We start from the raw sequence: 21,392 nt of genomic DNA on the forward strand, positions 1-21,392 counted from the left end.
ACCATGGAGATAAAAGGGACCCTAAAGGGGATGCAGTCCTATGGCTTCATTTTATGTTGAAGTACCATATACATACAGAAAATTGTTGAAATTATTAAGTGTACACACCGTGAGTTTTCAAAGTGAGCACACTCACGTAACCAGTACCCAGATCATGAAAAAGAACATTACCAGTCCATAACCAGTCCGTCACGCCTTCCCACCCACCCTGCCCAGTTCTAGTCACAACCCCTCTCAAGGCTCATCATTATCCTGACTTTTAACATCAGAGATTAGTTTTGCCTATTTTTGAACTTTCTATGAATAGACTGGTAGAGTATATTCTCTACTTGCGTCTAATTTTTTCCCCTCAATATTGTGAGCTACATTTCTGTTGCTCCTTGTAAATTGTTCATTCTCCTTGTTGTGTAATGTTCCACTGTGTGACTATCACAATTCAGTTACGGATTCAACTCTTAATAGGCATTTGAAGGGTACTGCCATGAACTTTCTAGAAGATGTATCAGAGTGCACAAATGTACTCATTCCTCTTGGGTATAATCTAGATTAGAATTAGAATATAGAATATAGAATAGATTAGAATTGCTGATCATCATCAGGTATGTGGGATGTTTGGCTTTAGTAGGTACTGCCTTCACTTTCCTGACGCTGGAAATGGAAGGACAGAAAGGGTGGCAATTGGTCCAGAGTCACCCAGCTACTGAGCCAGGGCGGGAATACGGGTCTCTTCTCTCCTAGGGCAGTATGTCTAGGTCCAGATTTCAAGGAGAGACTGACCTAGAGAATCAGCAGAGTCTCACAGCAACACACATTTCATTTATGAGCTGTCCTTATCATCAACCCTTGGGTAAGATGAGACCAGTGACGAAGCATGAGAGGGGCAGCTCCTCAGTGGGGCCATGATTATAGATACCGATTTGCTTCGGAGGGAGCTGGTACAGGTTCTTCTATGTGTCCTATCAAAGAACAGCATGAGATGCACGTCCTTGATTAAGCAGGATTCAAATTCAGTCTACTTCAGTGCCAGACCTTGTGTGCGATGCTTTTCCGTGCATTCACTCATTTAATCTTCTGAGCGAAAACTAGATCAATTCGTATCCATAAGGACCACAGAGGCAAAATATTAAAAGAGAGCATATGAACTCTAAAAATGGAGCGTTTAGAACAGTGCTTTCCAAAGGATCTGTGGTGAAGGACCAATCCACACTAGACCAGTTTGTTTGGCAAATGCAATAAAAAAGAAATACCAGAAAAGTACAATGAAAAGGTAGTTCAAATACAAGCTTCCAGTTTTTATTATTATATTAAACTGATATAAAATTGCATTGCTAAAATTCTATTAAAATGTCTAAACGCTTTCAATTTCTGTATTTATGTCATTGGGACTCAATAGCAGTTTGTGGATTAGTACTGGTTTTCAGAATATACTTTGAAGGGCACTGATTTATTTGTTTATTTATGTAGCTAGTTATTTTTTAAAGTCCGGACTTTTTTATTTTTTATGATTATTTTTTAATATAATTTATTGGCAAATTGGCTAACATGCAGTGTGTACAGTATTACCTTGGTTTTGGGAGTGGATTCCCATGGTTCATTGCTTACATACAACACCCAGCGCTCATCCCAACAAGGAGGGGCACCGATTTATGATTCACTCTTAATTTCCCAATGGGAATCGCTCTTAAAAGAGAGATTGATAATTTTCTTAGAGGCAGATAGGTTTGAAAACAACATCGGCAAAATATTGAGACCCTGGAAACCATTCACACCCATACAGTTACTGTTTATATTAATGGGACTTCACTGTCTTTATCAACATAACTATTCCAAAAATATATTTCATAGAAAGATACTAGTTACAAATAACTTTATTGTGCTTTTTAAGAACTTTTCCCAAAACCTTACTGAACTGAATGTAAAACCCTTAAGCTTTTCAATAGCATTGAAAAGACTATTAACCCTCCAAGACTCTTTTTTTTTTAAAGTGTATTTATTATTTGAGAGAGACAGAGAGAGAAAAGGAGGGGCAGAGAGAGAGGGAGTGAGAGAATCCCAAGCAGGCTCTGCACTGTCAGCTTGGAGCCCAAAGTGGGGGGCTTGATGAAGGGCTGGACTTCACAAACTGCGAGATATTGACCTGAGCCAAAATCAAGAGTAGGTCGCTTAACTGACTGAGCCACCCAGGTGCCCCACTCCAAGACTCTTTAGAAGACGTGCCCTTTATCCACCACTCTGAAACTAGTATGATCCTTAGCCAAAATTAAACAAGCACCATCTCATTGAAAGACTTGTCTTAAACCAGATTCCCAAACCTTATAAATATCCCCCACTTTGTCCTCCCCAGTCCAAGATGCTACAAGACTCTGCCACGGCAGGCCTCTCCTTACTGTGGTGTACAATAAATTCAATCTTTGTCTTCTATACAGCTTATTTTACTGGTATTTTCTGGGAGCCAGCTTTCAACAATCAAGACTTTGTTCTTCTTTTTAGTCTTGCTCAAGCTGCTTTCAAAGTTGGTATGCAAAAAAAGGCCAGAAAGACTCGTGTATTCAAAAGCATGCATGAGCAAAATTTAAGAGGTTTCCGTGTATAATTTTGATCATGCCATGGGACCTGAGCCCAGCACTTGGTGAGGAAAAGAGAACCGCAGGATGTGAGGGCTGGAAGGGGTTCTAGGTGCCCAAATATCAGTGCACAGATCAGCCCCATCAAGTCACCTGATGTAATCCCTACTTAAAATAACTATTCCTTAGGGTGCCTGGGTGGCTCTGTTGGTCAAGCATCCGACTCTTGGGTTTCTGCTCAGGTCATGATCCCACAGTTTATGGATGTGCTGCAGCATGGAGCCTACGTGGGATTCTCTCTCTCTCTCTCTCTCTCTCTCTCTCTCTCTCTCTGTCTCTCTGCCCCTCCCCTGCTCATGCTTCTGCTCTCTCTCTTTCTCTCAAAATAAATAAATAAACTCTAAAAAAAGACCTATTCCTTGGTTTCCCCTCAGATGTACTGAATCAGAAATTCTAGAGATGGGGCTAGTCAGTGTTTATTACAAACTCCCCAAAGGATTGTGTTGCACCATCAGCTTTGGGAACCACAATTCTGTTTTACCATTTCTTTTTGTAGATGAAGAAATGGAGACTCAGATAAGGGAGTAAAGTTGCCCACAATCACATAGCTATTGAGCTGTGTGTCTCATGATTCCCTGACAAGAGTTCCCAGGGCTGGAGATCAGATTGGAGATGTTTTTATCCACCCAATATCCTGAACAAGAATTAGTAATGATGTGAAACTGAATCTACTTTTGTCTTCTCCACATCTTAAGATTTATCAGGGTGGTGGTTGGCATTGGAAGGGTGTTGTAATCTTTCCTTGTTCCCGGGTGAACATTTTAACAGTCATCATGACTTCTCTGCATTTTGTTAGGTAAGAGGCATCAGCAAAAGTATAGTTTTCCAAGAGGTAAAATTTTGGCTCTTACACAGAGATAAAATGAACACATACTCTGCTGAGAATCTATTGGCCATCTTGTTTGTTAAATTTCTGTTCCCAGGAATGATTGCTTATCAGTTTGCTGATTAGCTCATGTGAAGGCGGATATGTTATTTAAAGCTTGAGGAACATGTCCTAGGGAGGAAGCATGAGCTGGCCCTCTGGGGAACTACAGTGGGCACTGGGAAGAGATTCAAGGTCCAGGTAACTGCTCCCCATGGGTTTTCATTAGGCCACATTAGACTTCTTGAAACCACTTCTTTGCTCTCTTCGCTTTTTCTCTACCGATCCGCCAGCATGTGGCTAAAAATGGACACGTTTTTAGTATGGCGTCTTCATGATCATCTCTAAGTGCTCAACTTCTGACAACAGTCTCTAGCTTAGTTCAGATCCTTAACTGAGACTATCTGATTGGCTGCTCTCCAAACATTTGCGCTCTTTGGGTCAGGTGATCAGCCAGGGTCAACCAGCTGCAGCTACTTGGAGAAAACACAGTTACCAACGGACTGTGTGAGGGGGTCTGTGAGAGACAGCCAGGAGAGTCCCAATGAAAACCTCAGGTGGGCGAGCACAATAAAATGTGTCTTTTCATCATTTCCAGCAAGAGTCCTTGAAACACTGAGGCTTGTGCCACTCCCCTGTTATCCCAAAGGAGTCTGGTTGCCATCGTGTTGCATTCAGTTAAGGCAGGAAAAGTTTGGGGAAGGGGGCTGTTTCACAGGAGCCCATGGTCCCCAGACCTTCCCATTCGTGTTTCCACCAACATTTGGGATCCTCCTTTGTACAAGCCTTTATGCTGCTTAGATGCGGGTGTCTGGTAAAAAATAAGAAGCCTCAGCCCTGCTGCGCTCATGAACTTGGAACTTTTCCGTCTGGAGAGGAGGTTGATAGCCATAGATCAGGGCAGGAACATGAATATACCTAAACACATTTTGGTTCACTCTCTCTTCCCGGAGCTGACTCACTCTTTCGTGGACACAAGACATGGGCCTAATAACCGTACAGGTAGAAATTCAGGGGGAGTGGAAGCTCCTCACCCAACAGCCCAGCGAAGACACTGGGGGGACAGAGTAGCCGGTAGCTTTGCGTTACAAATCACTGAGCCCCCGATTCGTACCAGGATCTGTAAGGGGTGCAAAGGCCAGGGGCAATGTGTCCTCTAGGTTCGAGCGCTCCCAGGCTGGAAGGACACACACACACACACACACACACACACACGGAGACAAGGCCAGCCGTCCCGCAAGGGGCAGATTTGGGGCGCCCTCCCTTCTCTGGGCAGCCAAGGGGCGCGGACACAGGCCCAAACGGCAAGGGCCCGAGCGCGCAGCTCCTTCCAGGGCGGAGGGCGGCGCGAGGGAGGGAGAGAGGGAAGGGAAAGGCGAGCGTGAGCTGCCTCAAATGCTTGGAATAATTCCGCTTCCGTTTGGAAAGCCGCAGCCTCAGTCCCGCCGCGCCCGCCCAGCGCCAGCTCCGCGTCCCGGCCGGCCCGCGCGCGGCTGCCCGCTCCGCCGCCATGGCTACGTCCCCGCAGAAGTCGCCCTCCGTCCCCAAGTCCCCCACTCCCAAGTCGCCCCCGTCCCGGAAGAAAGATGACTCCTTCTTGGGGAAACTCGGAGGGACGCTGGCCCGGAGGAAGAAAGCCAAGGAGGGTGAGTGCGGCCGGGCCTGGCGCGCTGCAGGGCCCGGGCCGAGGGGCCGGGACTCCGGGGCCGGGCGGGAGCGCGCCGCGGGTGCCCGGCGCGGTGGGGGCGCGCGGCGGCGCGGGAGCGCGCTGCCCGAAATGCGGGCCGGGGCCGAGCGCGCCCCGCGGGTCGTCGCCGCTGTCCCGCTCCGGGTGTCTAGGGCCCGGTGGTGCCCGGGTAGGGCGTCCCCGGGACCCGGCGACGCCCGCGCTGGGCCGGGGGCGGGCGCCGCGTGGCCCGAGGGGGCGGCCGGGCCCCCAGCCGGAGGCGGCGTCCTCCCGCAGGCCCGCGCCCGTCGTTCCCCAAGTTCCTGCGGAAACTTTCCTGGGTGCCGCGCTCGCGCTCGTTGCCCTCGTTGGCCTTTCAAAGCAGCTGGGTTCCTGGACCCACGGAACTCTAGAAGCAGCATCGGCCCCCGGAGCCTGTGTCCGCCCCCAGGGACCAGCAGGGCGCTCTTAGTGATCGGCATCCTATGTTTGTGGAATGAATGAGTGGAAAAGCTGGCTTTCCTAGCGGTCGGGCCCTGTAATAAATGAGGAACTCGCAGTCAGGGAGAAAACTCGGATTAGACACACTTAGCATCACGCGCTGTGACCCTTCTGTGAACTCAGGAGTTGAGGGCTCTTGTAAAAAAAAAACATTTTCTTTTTCCCCGCCAGCGTGGATTGAGGTGATCTTCCCCCACCCAGGACAATTTGCATGTAAAATATTTTGTGTCATTGGCAGATTTCACCTTTCGGATTTTGGTCTGAAAAATGAGGTGACAGTTCTGAAGAAGTTCTGGTGATAGATGTGTCGATAGAAGTTGCTTGTTGAAAGTTTTTCATGGACTGCTTAGCGGTTTGGGAAATAATCCTTTTGAGGGCTGTGATGCTGAGATGTAAAATAAGGTCTGTGTTTCTGAGGTGTCTGAAAGGGTAAAAAAAAAAAAAAAAAAGAACGTCAGTGCTGAGAATTATCACACTCAAAGAACTAAGCTGCTGTTTTCTATATTGGAGTGAGCAAACATGGTTTTCCCCCAATTTGGTTATTTTGGTAAACGACGGTCTGAGTAGTATATAGCCGGCAGCAAATCATGACATCTTGGCTTGGAAAGACCTAAACTACCCTTCTAGGCTTTTCCTACTGTATTCCTGGTATGGGCTGCTTTGCCAAGACTAAACAACTCGGAATTTCTGAAGCCTGTGGCCTACTGAGAGTGCTCACCCCACCTTTGCCCACTCTTTAGAAAAGTTTATGGTAAAAATACAGAGTTGGTCTCTCTGTATCTAGTACTGTTTATGGAGCCAGGAGAATGAGTCTGAGAGTAGCCCTTCACTTCTTTCAAGTGGATTAGCCTGTTTTCTGAAGCCTTCCCTTCACCAGCACAAACATCCTCTGTTCCTCTAGTTGGTCCTCATAGGCACGATTTTTTTTTTTTTTTTTTTTTTTTTTTTTTTGGCCTGCTGGCCTCCTACCCCTTCAGTTTCATTTGGGAGCCCTGCTGGAAACAGAAGGTCAACTCATTCGGGATTTTGAAAATACTGTAGTGAAGGGACTACTTTCGCAGGTGAGGGCAGGGGTAAGGGAACCCAGAAAGGACGATAAGGAACTTGGGAGCTAGCAACCGACAGGTGGAAGCTGTTACCACCTCTAGACCTGAAGGGACAGGGGGAGCAAGCCGGAACCCACAGAGTGCTGGAACTGCAGAAGGGGGTGCCGTCTGACACTGGACAGAAACACAGCCACTGTCAGGAATGTGGAGACGGAGCAGGGAGACGTTGGCACAAGAGATACTCTGTGCGTTCTCTCTTCTTGCCCCTGACTCCCTTGCTGGTGCTCCTGATTGGCTGCACCCGGTGGGATGTCACCAGGCAAGGAATCTGGACAATGCAACGTGTAGGGGTCAACTTCCTCAGGGCACAGAGCAGTGCAGAGATCATAGTGGGGAGTGGGGAAAATGAAAATCACTAGCAGACCCTCTCAAAGTGAGCTGCCCAGAAGTCCATGTAGTAGTGTGGTAGTCTGGTCCAGGTTAGAACAGGGCTGTCCCCTCCTTTGTTATGGTACAGACGCCAGGTTCCAGCAGTGCAGCGAAGGCTGTTCTTCCTTATTCTCTCAGCTACATCACACTGTTCTGTCTCACTGAGTTTCCTATCGGCTTACTCAAAGACTTTTTTTTTTTTTAATGTGTCTTATTATTTATTTTCGAGAGAGAGTAAGCGGGGAAGGGGCAGAGAGAGAGAGGAGACACAGAATCCGAAGCAGGCTCCAGGCTCCGAGCTGTCAGCGCAGAGCCCGATGCGGGGCTCAAACTCATGAGCCTTGAGATAATAACCTGGGGCTCAGACTCATGAACCTTGAGATCATAACCTGAGCGGAAGTTGGACGCTCAACTGACTGAACCACTTAGGCGCACCCTTACTCAAAGACATTGTTACGTTTCTTGCTCCTGAACCACCCCCTTTCTTATCTCAGATGGACTCAATTGGGTTTTTGAAACCAGGTGCAAGATCTTATTTGTGTCTTTGGCTATACTTAACTGTTAAGTCCTGGTCCTGTGACTCAGCCTATTAACTAATCCAGGGGATGTAAATGGTGAGTTGAAGAGCACACACTTCTTGTTAAGGGGCCCACCACCCAGCCCCAGCTGCTTGCCACCACAGGTGGTAGTTCTGTGAGCTCAAAGAAGGCAGTGGGGTTGGTCTGAAATGATCTCTTGGTGTGTGCGTGCTGGGTCTCAGTGATCATTGCTGTACCTGTTAAGGGCCCGCTAACCCTCACTTCGATACTGGTAAGGTTAGATCTTGCTCTGGATCTTGCATAAACCTTCAGCTCTGTGCTTTGCAGAAACCGCTTTCTTCTATTTCCACCCTCCTAATTTTCTACAATATGATTCCTCAAGTTCACTGATATCATTCTATCTACATATTATCTCAGTGCTTGAGCACTGAATTCTCCTGGGCCCAAGGACTGCCATTCATTCACTTGACACCTGTTGTCCCACTGTAGGACACAAAGATTGGAAAGATATAATACACGTTAGATTATTGAGTCAATAAGTTCATATGAAAATATGCTTTCCTAAGAACGCCTACTGCATACATCAAAGAATGACTGTAAATCTCAGAAGAATACATTAAAACTAGTCATCACTCCTGTGTCTTCAGTAAGAAAAAAATAACATCAGAAAGAGAAAATAGAGGTTAAAACCATGATTTTGGGGACCAGACACCTTTGGGTTTGATTTCTGGCCCAGCCCCTTATTTATTGCTATGACTTAGGACAACTTCCTTATCTCTCCAAGTGTCTGTTTTTCTTCATCTATAAAATGGAGATATAGTATGTAACATGCATAGCATGGTATGAATAATGAATGGCAGCTATTAAAATCGATAATTCAATTTGACATAGTCTTTAATTTGAGATAGTCTTTTCGTTATGGACTGCAGAAGATTCCATGGGTTTTGCAGATGGCCAAGGAGCTCATGACACTATGAAGCCCTTATAATCCTGCTTTGGTCCCTTTGGAAATTAGGGATCTTTCCTTGCACGTCCACTATTCGCGATTCCAAAATGTCACATTTCAGCATTTTAGAATATCTGGGCCCATTTTCATGAGTTGTAGTTAACTGGCTTTGTTTTTCACTGTGGATCTTCTCTTTTGAGGTTCTGGTCCTCATTTATGCTATACACAGACCTCTGGTGTAGGTCCTTAGACTAGCCTTTCAGAGTCCTTTGCCAAAGGGCCCCTTTTTTCCTCCAGATCTGTCCTTAAGACTTGCTCTTTCCAGGGACACCATCTTAAATCGTATTGGCCAGCTGAAGGTGCCCTGAACTGGGTCAGCAGCAATGATTATTCCTATCATTTACCCATTTTTTTTATTATCCCTTAGAGCTTAGCATTTTGTCCAGTGCCCAAAGTGTCCAATAAGGGCTTTAATCTGATAACTTTATAATAATTCTAGGGCTTACACCTTTGGTTATCATTGGCCTTCCAGTGTAACCGGGGAAAATCCCAAAAGTCTGCAACAGATTTATGGAATGGGGGGGGGGACCCCAGCCCTGCTGAGCAGTCCTCTTCTTCTCCCCTAAGCAGCATGCATTCTTATTTTCTAAAGTGCCGCCTCAAACCCTCACCACTCAAGCTCAAACTCAGACCCTGAGATAGAAAACTGTGTACCAGGTTTGCCCCAGATCTACACCTCCTTTCATGCTCCTTTCCTGCCCCAGTCCCTTCAGAGAGATCCCTTGTCCCCTTGTTTGTGAGGACCATCCATTTCTGCTTCCCCCAGACTTGGCATAGCTAAATACCCCTGCCCTTGTATCTTCAATCTCTTTCATAGCTACTCTACCCCTTAACATGCTGTAAATACGCTTGAGCCTTTCCCATTTAAAGAAAGTCTCCCGATGATGAGTTCCTCTTAAGCGACTCAACCAGAGGTCTTGAAAGACTTGCCTGTACTGACTTTCTCTTTCTTATTTCCTAGTCACTTCCTGACCCACTATTCCTCACTCTTTCAGTAATCATTTACTGAGTGCATACCGTGTGCTAGGCACCATGCTAGGCGCTGGGGTGTCATGGGGGGAGAAAACAGACAAAAATCCCTGCCTTCATGGAGCTTACATTCTAGCATTGGAGACTGATAATAAACAAGATAAATTGGTAAATTATGTGTATTGTATTAGAGTAGTTATAGGGGCTTTAGAGCAAAATAAAGCAGGAAACAGAACATTGGGTGTTGAGGGATGAGAGATGATGGTTGGCGGTGTTAAATAGGATGGCTAAAACCTCCCTGAGAAGGGTTTTGCTTTTTTTTTTTAATTTCAGAAGTGGGAGAGAGAGCACAAACTGGGGAGAAGGGCAAAGGGAGGGAGGGAGGGAGAGAGAGAGAGAGAGAGAGAGAGAGAATATCCTAAGCAGGCTCCACACTCAGCACAAAGCCCGATGGGGATCTCAGTCCCATGACCCTAGGATCATGACCTGAGCCGAAATAGAGTTGGACGTTCAACCGACTAAGCCACCCAGTCTGCCCCGAACAGAGTATTCTGATAAAGACTTGCGGGAAGTGAGGGAGAGAGTCATATGTGTATCTTGGAAAAGAGCGGTGCAGGCAGAGGGAATGGCGAATTCAAAGGCTCTGAGGCAGGAGTGGACGTGATGTGTTGAGAACCAGCACGGAGGTCACTGTGACTGGAGGAGAAAGCAAGCACTGTTGTGGAAGGTAGTGAGGTCTCAGGGATTAGACTGAGGGTGGGGGCAGGTTGTGCAGGACCCTGGAGGCGATTGTATGACTGGGGCCTTTACTCAGAATGAGATAGGAAGGTATGGGGGGGGGGGTGGTGTTGCATAGAGAATAACACGACTGCACTTCTGTTTCAGCGGGATCATTGGTGACTGAGGGAGTCAAAGCAGGGACACGAGCTAGGAGGCTGCTCTGATGACCCGGGAGGGTGGTGGTGGCGCCCGGAGTGGAGGGGTGGACACCGAACCCTGGATGTAGTTTGAAGACATGGTGGGTAGGGTTTCCTGCAAGGTTGGAGGGAAGACAAGCAGATAATTGAGAGCACTCCAGGGACTTGGGTTTGAACAACTGGAGAGACAAGACTGATTTTAACTGAGCTGGCGAAGTCCACCAGAAGAGCTGGTTTGGGGAGAAAGCACGTGGTGCCTGGTCAGTAGAGGTGCCCACTGGACGTCGCAGCGGCCATGTTAGTTCTGAGAGCCCAGTTCAGGGGGGAGGTGTCTGGGCTAGAGAGTAGAAGAGGTCCAGGGCCTGAGCCCCGAGGCTTTTGAACACTGAGGACCTGTGGAGAGAGACTGAGTGGGAGTGGCTAGTGGGACGGAGGAAGGCAGTTATGCGTGGAGTCCTAGAAGCCGTCGGGTCTTCACCTGTTCCCACTGTTCAGCTTCCCTGGCTGACGGCTCCAGGACCCACGGTCTCCTCTTCTGTCCTGATTGCACTTGGGCTCTTGACATTTCTTTTTTAGCTCTCTTTTCCTTAAAACATCTTCTCCCTTGCCCTCATTCACACTGAAATTGCTCCCTGTGTCTCTGCCTTGTCTTTCTCAGATTCCTTCTCGGACTTTTCTCGTCTGTGTATCCCCTCAGTAGCATTTCCTGGATTTCTGACTTCGCCGGCTTTGCTCTCTGTTTTGGGGTGTGTTTATGTTTTTCTGTCCCATGGATTATCTCACTTCCATGGCTTCAATGACCATCTGCCCACTGATGATGCCCAAATCCACATTTAAATCCAGATCTTTCACTTATGGTCCAGGCACATCTTTCCACTGTCTCTTGGGTATGCCACAGGTTCCTCCAATTCAGCATTGCCCTCGAGGGAATTACTACACTGCCCACTTGCCTCAATCTGCTTTCCCTCTCCCACCATCCCACCAGTTGCTTAAGGCCGTGGTCATCCTATATTTCAGAAGTCAGCAACCTTTTCTTAAAGGGCAATTAGTGGGGCGCCTGGGTGGCTCAGTCAGTTGAGCGACCGACTTTGGCTCAGGTCATGATCTCATGGTCTGTGAGTTTGAGCCCCACGTCGGGCTCTGCGCTGACAGCTCAGAGCCTGCAGCCTGCTTCAGATTCTGTGTCTCTTGCTCTCTCTGCCCCTCCCCTGCTCATGATCTCTCTAAGAAAGAAATAGACATTTTAAAAATTTTTTTAAAAAAGGGCAAACAGCTATTCAAGACTTTGCTGGCCCCCCGCCTGTCCTCAGCTCTGCCCTTGTTACTGTAGATAATAGGTGAATGAACACATGTGGCCATGTTCCAATAAAACTGAGTTATGGACCCTGAAATTTGAATTTCATGTAATTTTCATGTGTCGCAAAATATTCTTGTTTGTTTTCAGTCATTTAAAAATGTGAAAGCCGTTCTTAGCAGTTGGGCTGAACAGAAATAGATGCAGGCTAGCTACAGCCCATGGGCAGAGGTGGGCCCAGCCCTGCTCCATTTGTCTCCACACACAACCGTCTCTGAGGGAGACCTGCCAATTCGACCTTCCCTCCCCGCCTCGGGTGAGGCCTCACAAGTGCTCTTTGTCTCCTTTGAGATTGTTTCATTTTATAAAATTTTACTGTTTTTATTTTCCAGCTGACATGTTGTACATCCACCCTGCTAGTCCTCTGGTACTTTTTTATTCAACGCCCCCCTTCATCCTTTTGCCAATATACCGTTTTATTTAAGCGCAAGGATAATATCCCCTCCGGGCAAACTTCTTAGCCTGGCGTTCAGGACCTTCTCAATTGCTCCTTGGTCTCCCCTTCTGGTCTTGCCTTCAATTCCCTTTCAGGAAGCCTCCATTTTAGCCACACCAAACCACCCTTTATTCCCCAGACACATCACGTTCTTGCACGTTTTAACCTCCCCACATGCTGTTCCAAATTTCTGGAATGACCTTTTTCCTTTCTCTATACAACAAACTTCTATTTTAGTCATTAAAACCCAATTCAGAGCTCCCCTTCAACTTGATGCCTTCCTTAGCTCCCCCAGGGAGCAAGGTGCTTCCTTCTCTGTGGTCCCTCCCCACCTTGTCCGTGGCTCTGTTGTAGCACTGGCCGCATTGCACTGCGACCATCTGTGGGTGAGCCTTTCGCCCCACATGGCAAGAGCCCCCTTCCTGTAGCCCTCCTGCCTCGCATAATATTTAACGCCTAACGATATTGGAGTTTCCGTGCAGTGAATTTCCCTGTATTTACCTTGGTGAAAATAGTCCCCTGCTAACTGGTTGTGTAATCTCAGGCTTCTTCCTCTTGGCCCATTTCTAACATCGGCAGGTTAGGCTACATAACCTCCGAGAGCCCTTGCAGTTCTGGCATTCTATGATTTCTGAGCTCTCATTTCACCAGGCTTCTCTCAAATTCAGTTTTATTGTCTGTGTAGGGTGGTCTGGGAATGACATCATCACAAAGACCTCTTTCTTTCCTCCACTAATGAAGGCACCTCTGTGTCGGGAGGAGGAGATGGGAACCAGGATAAGTGGGCCCCAGCCCAAGGACACCTCCATATTAGGAATCGTGTCTCATGGAATATCTCTGTCTGGTTAACAAGCACAGTTCATAATTATGTTTTAGCCATTAGCACAGAAGAGATGAAATCCTCATGTAAACGTTTGTAAGCATCTAAAATCCCACTCTCATGGAAAAAAGAGCACATTTGGGGAAAGCTCTACAACAATTCCGATGATAACAAAGCTGAAAAAAAATAAAATACTTGAAAATAAGGTATAAGCATTCTGTTAAGTTTTCAGTATGTTCTGCGGCCTGAAATCAGTTAAGAAAATCCGTATGATGGTTTTGTCTGAGGACTAGAGCCCTCAGGACAAGAAGGCCTCATCATCTAGCTTAGGCCCTGACCTCATCCCTTCTCTTCTTTTCCCTGTGGGCTCTGGGAGGGCAGGAGTCATGTCTGGTCTGCTCACATTTGCACCCCACGTGCCTTGCCTGGCACCAGGTACTAAACAGGTTCTCTGCAAAATGGCTAACTAACCGCCTGAATCATCAGTGGGCATCTGATTCCTACTGAGGGTGTCCCCAGGTTACTTCAAATTCTGCCGAACCTTGGATGGCAATTCTGGTCCTCTGATTCCATCCAGGCCTCGACTGCTGGGTGGGTGTGTGGGTGTGTGTGTGTGTGCGTGTGTGTGCGCGCATGTTATAAAACTACCTCCTCCTACCAGGAGTCTCTTTACCCTTTGTGGAAGGACTTTATCACTTATCCCTGTTCTTTGACAAACACACAAGGCCCCCCGGACCAGAGGTTTGGGTCCTAGGATCTGGGGGTAGTGATGATGCAGTGGAGGCTGGGAGCCTGCAAGGAGGTCCGCTGGCCAAGGGCGGTGACCAGTCCGAGTGTAGAGGCCGGAGTTCTTCGTTTTCATCCAGAAAAGCTTGCCCTGTGGAAATGGTGTTGCGGGTATGCAGGACAGTGAGTGAATGATGGAGGACTGAGTGAACTAGCCTCTTGGCAAGGTTTGGGGGAGACCAAAGACCCAAACTCTGCAAGAGAGATTCTGAATTCCTGTAATTCCCCAAAGTCCGAAGTCTCCCTGTTCGTTCCCCTGCCCTGCTCATCCCTTCCTGAGCTTCTCAGCTTCCTTTACTCACCAGATGCCCAGCCAGGGAAATCTGCAAAACAGCCAGAGCAGGGCCACTGTCCTTGCTGCTTAATGAGAGAGCTCAATCACTACAAGACTCCCTACTCCCACCCGCCAACAGATAGAACCTACTAAAAGGGCAGACTGGCTCGCTGCACAATCTGTTAATTGTAGATGCTGTGTCCTTGCTGTGGCCCGGGATGCGCATTTGCATGGAGTGCGGATCGCTGTAGGACTCACCGAAAATCTGGTTCTACTAGTACGTGCTAAGTGATCATTCTGTCGCCGTGAACACGCCAGCCTCCTAAAGCCTGAGAAAAACCATCTTTGTGGCTAGTGTCCTGGTGTTTCTTTCACACGGACCTTAGGGAGAAGGTGGGCCATGGATGGAAGAAGCCGTCAACTTAGTTGAAACAGAAATATTCTTTTCTTTTTAATTTTTTTGACATTTATTCATTTTTGAGAGAGAGAGAGAGAGAGAGAGAGAGAGAGAGAGAGAGAGAGAGAGAGAGACAGAACATGAGTAGGGGAGGGGCAGAGAGAGAGGGAGACAGAATCTGAAGCAGGCTCCGGACCCTGCACTGTCAGCACAGAGCCTGATGCAGGGCTCAAGTTCACGAAGCGTGACTTCATGACCTGAGCTGAATTCGGAGACTTAATCGACTGAGCCACCCAGGTGCCCCAAAATGGAAATATTCTTTACTATTGCACACTTTCTCAGGGGAAGAAAGAATGAACCAAATTGCTTAGCATCTAATTTTTTAACAAAAGTGTTTCTTTTTCCCATTATAAAATTAACCCATGCTTTTGGGATTTATGGGAAGATAGAAAACAGCTGTGCAAATTCCACCTCTCAAAGGCAATCACTATTATAATTTTGGTTTACTTCTGTCTGTTCTTTTTCTTCATGATAACTTTTTATAATCATAAGTATGCCATGTATATTATACAGATAAAAATCCTATAACTGTATTTTTGGTTTATTATTATATAAATATAATTTGTGTTAAAATATTACTAAACATATTTTTACAGGTGCATAATATTCATTGAGTGAATGTTCTCTTGCTCACCCATTTCTTTCGGTCCTCTAGCGCTCTTTTTTTTTCCCCCCTAGAAATAATGCTGCCTAAAGCTTTTTTAAAAATTAAGAACAATTTTCCTCGGATAGAGCCTCAGAAGTACAGTTATAGGGTCAAAGGGTGCCAGTTGGCTTGTGTAACACTGATAGTTTATCATTGATGACCAAAGAGAAATTTCTGCTTTGGGGTCTGGGTGGTCTTCCCAGGAGGCTGTTGGAAAGTAAAACCAACATTGTCAGGCCAGAAGTTTTTGTTTGCTTCCAGCTAGCAGGACCAGGGCACCTAAGTTGTGGGGTGTGGGGTAGGGTTATGGGTCAGGGGAGTGCAATTTCCCTCCTGGCCAGTAACATGTTCACAGTAAGGTGTAGTACAGGCTGGTCTTTATTTCAGAACATTCTCTTGGGCCCATCCTTCCATCCGTACGTGGCCTGGTATATCAACCCAAGTTGCCTGCTCTTCTAACAGGGCCCACGGTGCCTTTGGAATGGTTTTCCTTAAAGTTCCCCTGGGAGTCACAGCCACCCCCTGCCCCGCTGAGTTCTCCCCCATTCGTGTGAGAGCCAGTGAAGGTTTGATCAACAAGTCCCTCCTTGTCTCGGTCCCTTCCTCCCCATCTCCCGACTTCGGAATTCTTGGACTTGCCCCACACTCAATAACCACAAACAGGAGGTCATGACAAGACGGTGGGAAGTGCTATGGTGGACAAATTTGGGTTGCCAGCGTTGAGGACCCCTTAGGAGACATGGTGTTTGCAAGCAGGGTCTTGAAGCCGGAGGAAGAAACCCCTCCCCACCCCAGGCTGACAGAAGAGAAGGGATAGGATTCAGGAGCCTTCTGAGTTTCCGAGGGATCTTGACGGAGTAGGCTGGGCTGATGCCTCCAGGGTTCAGTTTCCTCAACCTGCATCAGGAGTCAGCAGTCAGGTGTCTCATCTCCTCTGCTAAGAGTGGACCTGAGCCAGATGGAGCATGGAATTATCACACCCAGCACCCCAGGGAGTGTTTCTGGGGAGTCGTTTATGGAGGCCGACTCCCTCACAGGGAGTGGTGTGTCAGGGCATTTATTTCATCCTTGAATCATGCTGCGTTCCCTTCACTCATTTCCTTATCTCTTTTAAAATCCAGAAGCCCCTCCCCTCTTCCGTGCTGGGAAAATCCCAGTCGGGCGATGAGGAGCCATGAATGACGCTCTTCATGAAAACGCAGCAGGTCTCCTGGGGATCATGATGGTGATGATGTGGGACGGCCCGGAGGCGAGGCTACTAGACTGTTTTTGCTCCCTCAGTGACATCAACCCAGGTAACGGGGCTCCCCGAAACACCAAGGTGCTCCATGGAGCAGGATCCACGCTCACTCCTTTCTGGGATGTATTCATCAGTACAACCAGTAATCTGCCAATTGCAGTATTTACATTGACTCTTCAATGCAAAACAATTCCTAGCCAACGTGGCTTTGGCCGTAGCCCCCGTGGAGAGGCAAAATTAGGGAGGGGTTCAGGAACAGGATCTGCAAATTTAGGGGACAGGGCATTCCAGCTTCGTTGGGGCAGGCATTGAAGTGGCAGGATGCAGTGGTTCGTGGCATCTGTTGGGTGCCTGCGTTCTGAATCAGGGAGGCTTATCCAAGTCCAGGATGGGGTCTCAGATTCAGGGGCTTGGGGCAGACACTGGTGGAACTGAGCAGGTGAAGGACAGGAGCAGGCTACAGCCTCAGTGTGGACTCGGGAGTCACTGGCCCCACAAGCAGAGGTAAGTGAGGAGGCTCCTAATGTTTACACAGGAACCCTGAGTCTTGCCTCACTCATCCACCCCCCCGCTCCACGCCAGGCATGGAAACAAACTTTCAGTGGAGAGGGGTTTTCCTTTTTGCCAGGGCTGAGCTATCGCTGGCTCCCAGCCCTGGTGAGGTGACCTGTGGATGACAGGTAGTTCATAGTGACAGCCGGGAGAAGCAGGGGCAGCAGGAGCCAACAGTTTTTTTTTTTTTTTTTTTTTTTTTTTTTTTTTAATTTTTTTTTTTCAACGTTTATTTTTATTTTTGGGACAGAGAGAGACAGAGCATGAACGAGGGAGGGGCAGAGAGAGAGGGAGACACAGAATCAGAAACAGGCTCCAGGCTCTGAGCCATCAGCCCAGAACCCGACGCGGGGCTCGAACTCACGGACCGCGAGATCGTGACCTGGCTGAAGTCGGACGCTTAACCGACTGCGCCACCCAGGCGCCCCGGAGCCAACAGTTTTTGATGCTGTTTGCAAAAACGCAAAAGGAGGGTGACACAATTCTGTTGTAAAGCAACCCAGGATACGGGGAAGTGCCGAGACAGCCCTTTGCAAGGAGTAGCAATTTCCTCTTGGCTGACAGTTGCAAGACCTCTCTTGGTGGGCTCAGTAGCCCCTCCAGCACATGTCCCAAGTGCCTGGAGCACAGAACGATCCCTTCACCTGCTTTTCCTCTGTGCCTGTCATTATGGTAAATTACAAGGCTCCCATGATAACTATGGAGAGGCAGATTGATTCGTTCCTTGTGATTGTCGCCGTGCCGGGGTGATGGGCACCCAGATTTCACACCTTGTAATGGCCCTGCCAGGGGTGGATGTTAGCACAAGTGGGACCTGACACTTCAATAAATCTGAGACATTCTGCCGTGGAGATCAAAGTTCAGAATTGCTTAAATTGGTGTTGGAGCAGGTGGGAAACAGGAGCCCAGGGCCAGGAATTGGATAGATGGCAATTGTCGTTCCATTTGTAGGGCCCGAATGTCAGCTTTTCAAACGATATGACATCAATTTAAGTGACTTGGGCTCCCAGCTACCTCGCCTATTTAGTATTACTGGTTCTGGGAAGTGTGATTGGTGGTCTAGCTGATGCTCTAAAAAGGGGGACCTTGGGGAACCAACCCTGCTTGTATATCTGGGGTCAGAGACTTGCGTTTGTGGAGGGTTGGTAACATGGGGTTATTACTATTCATGGGAGCGTGGATGAGCGTTTTGTCTCCTACCTGGATGTGTTGGTAACCTCCCAACTTACACTTCCAGCCATGACCTCTCTCCTGAGCTTTAGACTCATTAGCACATATATGTCATGGCATTGTCATTTGCACACAGAGGTGAGCCTGGATTTTAACACAGGGCATGTAGTTCTCAAAGGCTTCGGATGAGGTGAGAATGTGCTCTGGCTTCTTCTTCTTCTTCTTTGTAATATAATTTATTGCCAATGTATTGGCTGACATACAGTGTATACAGTGAGCTCTTGATTTTGGGGGTAGATTCCTGTGATTCATCGCTTCCATACAACACCCAGTGCTCAGCCCAACAAATGCCCTCTTCAGTGCCCGTCACCTGTTGCCCCCTCTCCCTCACGCCATCCCATCAACCCTTAGTACGTTCTCTGTATTTAAGAGTCTCTTATGGTTTACCTCCCTCCCTCTCTGATTATAACCATTTTGTCCCCCTTCCCTTCTCCCGTGGTCTTCTGTTAAGTTTCTCAGGTTCCACAGAAGCGAAAATGTATAATATCTGTCCTCTGACTGACTTACTTCGCTTACCATAATACCCTCCAGTTCCATCCATGTTGCAGCAAATGGCAGGATTTCATTCTTTCTCATTGCCAAGTAGTATTCCAGTGTATCTCACTGTGGTTCTCATTTGCGTTGCCCTGAAAGGTCATCTTTTCTTGTGCCGTTTGGACATTCATAGATCTTCTTGGGTGCACAGGCTTTTAAGGTCCAAGGAGGTCAGTGCACCTCCCCTCAGTCCTGAGCATGAAGAGAGCTCTGGACACTAACCCAGAAAGGTACACGCCGGGAAAATCTCATCCTCCCATTTTTTTTTTTTTTTTTTTAAGTTGGCTGGGAGTGCCAGAGACTTGCCGCATCCTGTACGAGGTGCAACTCATCTCAACAGAGTGACTGTATTCCTGAAATATTTCCTGCTGAGCAAATTGTCTTAATCCTGTTATACCACCGGCTTTCATTATTGAACTGGAAATTGACTGGAATAAAATTTTGGCCCCAAATTGTAAATGTGGAAATTCTTGATGGTATACCATTACTTTTCAAATAATGATACTAAAGACAATGATAATAACACAAATACATCAGGGGCAAGTACTTTTGCAGAACTAAATGGGCCAGGCAATGTAGTAGATGCTTTACATACATTAACTTATTTGATCTTCCTAACTGCCCCATGAAATAGGTATTATTAGCAGCTTTGCCCCTTTACAAATGAGGAAAGTGAAGGGCAGAAGGCCAGGTAACTTGCCCAAAGTCAAGGTTAATGTACTAGTTAAGGTAGCACTAGCTGCTATGATAGATAAGCCCCAGATTCTCAGATGGTTAACGTAATAAAAGTTTATTTCTTATAGCAAAACCCCATGGCGTCATTCTTTTTTTTTTTTTAAGTGATCTTTACAACCTACATGGGGCTTGAACTCACAACCCCAAGATCAGGAGTCCCATGCTTCACCCACTGAGCCAGCCAGACCTCCCCCACCCCCCTTGATTGGATTGCCTCTCACGTGATCATTCAGGGATCCAAGTACCTTGCATCTTACTGCTCTTCATTTTTCTAGGTTCTTTGAGTCCTCACCGATCAACCAAGGGGGGCTGGTGAGAAAGAGAGCAAGACTTCAGTGGGAGGCTTTTACCTGCCAGGCATAGACTTGATGCATATTGCTTCTGCCTGCTTGCCACTGGCCAGAAGTCAGTCAGTTATGTGGCCACACCTAAGTGCAAGAGAGGCAAAGAAACACAGTTGTCTGCCCAGAGGGAAAGGAAATGAATTTTGACAAATAATACACGTCGTTTTGCCATTGCTGGCGAGTGGAAGCCATAGGATTTGAACCTGGGTAGTCTGGCTCCAGAGACTCAACTCTTGACTCGAACATTCTACCATCTCTCTGGGAACAGTGGCTCAAAGTCTGAGAAAAATGTGGCAGGTTGCACCACTTTTTACTCCATTTCCCTCCCATCTGTAACTGTGTTTGGTTGCCTAGATGCTGTGCTTGGGAATGTTCTCAAAGTCATTGTCTTTCCGTGAGAGGCTCTGTTCTATGCATTTAATCGCCACAATCACCCCCATGAGATAGACAGTTATTATCATTCCCGTTTTCGAGGTGAGGAGGCTAAAGCAGGGAGCTTGGTTATGTGTCCAAGGCATAAGTAAGTGGTGTCTCTGGGCTTCCGGAACCCTCACACCAAGCCACGGAGCAGGGTGGGGGCTGAAGGGAAGATGAGAGAAGGTGAGAAGGCCAAAGCCACCAAACCCCACCCAGCCAGAACCTCGTTTGGATTCTGCTTCTGCAAGTTTTTTATGGGACAGGCAGGGAAGTGTAAGCTCTCACTGGATATTTGATGACCCTAAGGAATCGCTGTTAACTTGTAGGGCGTGAGAAGGGTATCGTGGTCGTGTTACAAAAGAAAGTCCTTATCTTTTCCAGGTACGTACTGAAACGTGTAGCGGGTGGCATGATGAAATGTCTAGGACTTGGCGGGGTACCAGGGTGTCTCAGTCGGTGATGCCTCCGACTCTTGGTCCTCAGCTCGGGTCATGACCTCGTGGTCTTGTGAGTTCAAGCCCCGAGTCGGGCTCTGTGCAGACAGCGAGGAACTTGGGATTCTCTCTCTCCTTGTCTCTCTTCCCCTCCCCCGCATGCTCGAGCACGCTCTCTCTCTCAAAATAAATATTTTCTTTCCACGTCTAGGAGTTGCCTCAGATAATGCAGTGGAGGGATTGAGGTATAGATGGACAGAAGGGAGCCACAAACAGCTCCTTAGTGCAGAATGGTGATGGGTACATGGTGGATTGTCATTCTAGTCTCTCACTTTGGGGCATATTTGAAATTTTCTGTAATAATGATAATAAAAAAGAAGACTTTAACGAGTGGACTCTCTGTAGCCCCCTAGACTGTAAATGAAGTAATGGGGACAGAACATGTTTGTTGAGGAACAGCTGAGCGGCCTGGAATGTTTTCTAAAGCAGGTCCTCAGGGACCCTGTTTGGGAGCTATTGGCCCGTGTGTGAATTCTGATTCTGAGATTCTCCCAGAGGCGGCGTTTAGTGC

General features: G+C 47.5%; 1 protein-coding gene across 7 annotated transcripts in view; it reads left to right on the forward strand.

The window, feature by feature from the left end:
• Window positions 1–4,739: 4,739 nt before the first annotated feature.
• The window catches only part of PARVA (parvin alpha), a 192,286-nt gene continuing 175,633 nt past the window's right edge, over window positions 4,740–21,392 (forward strand). For 6 of the 7 annotated variants that reach the window (XR_006714072.1, XR_006714074.1, XR_006714075.1 and 3 more), the window contains exon 1: window positions 4,824–5,135. Coding sequence is in view for 1 of the 7 variants with exons in the window: in XM_045484548.1 (XP_045340504.1) it covers window positions 5,000–5,135 (136 nt within the window). In the remaining 6 variants the exon portion in view is untranslated. Of the gene's footprint in view, window positions 5,136–21,392 lie in introns of all 7 variants that reach the window. The other variant, XM_045484548.1, reaches the window with a different exon arrangement.

The sequence above is a fragment of the Leopardus geoffroyi genome, chromosome D1 (genome assembly GCF_018350155.1).
Source record: "Leopardus geoffroyi isolate Oge1 chromosome D1, O.geoffroyi_Oge1_pat1.0, whole genome shotgun sequence".
NCBI lineage: Eukaryota > Metazoa > Chordata > Mammalia > Carnivora > Felidae > Leopardus > Leopardus geoffroyi.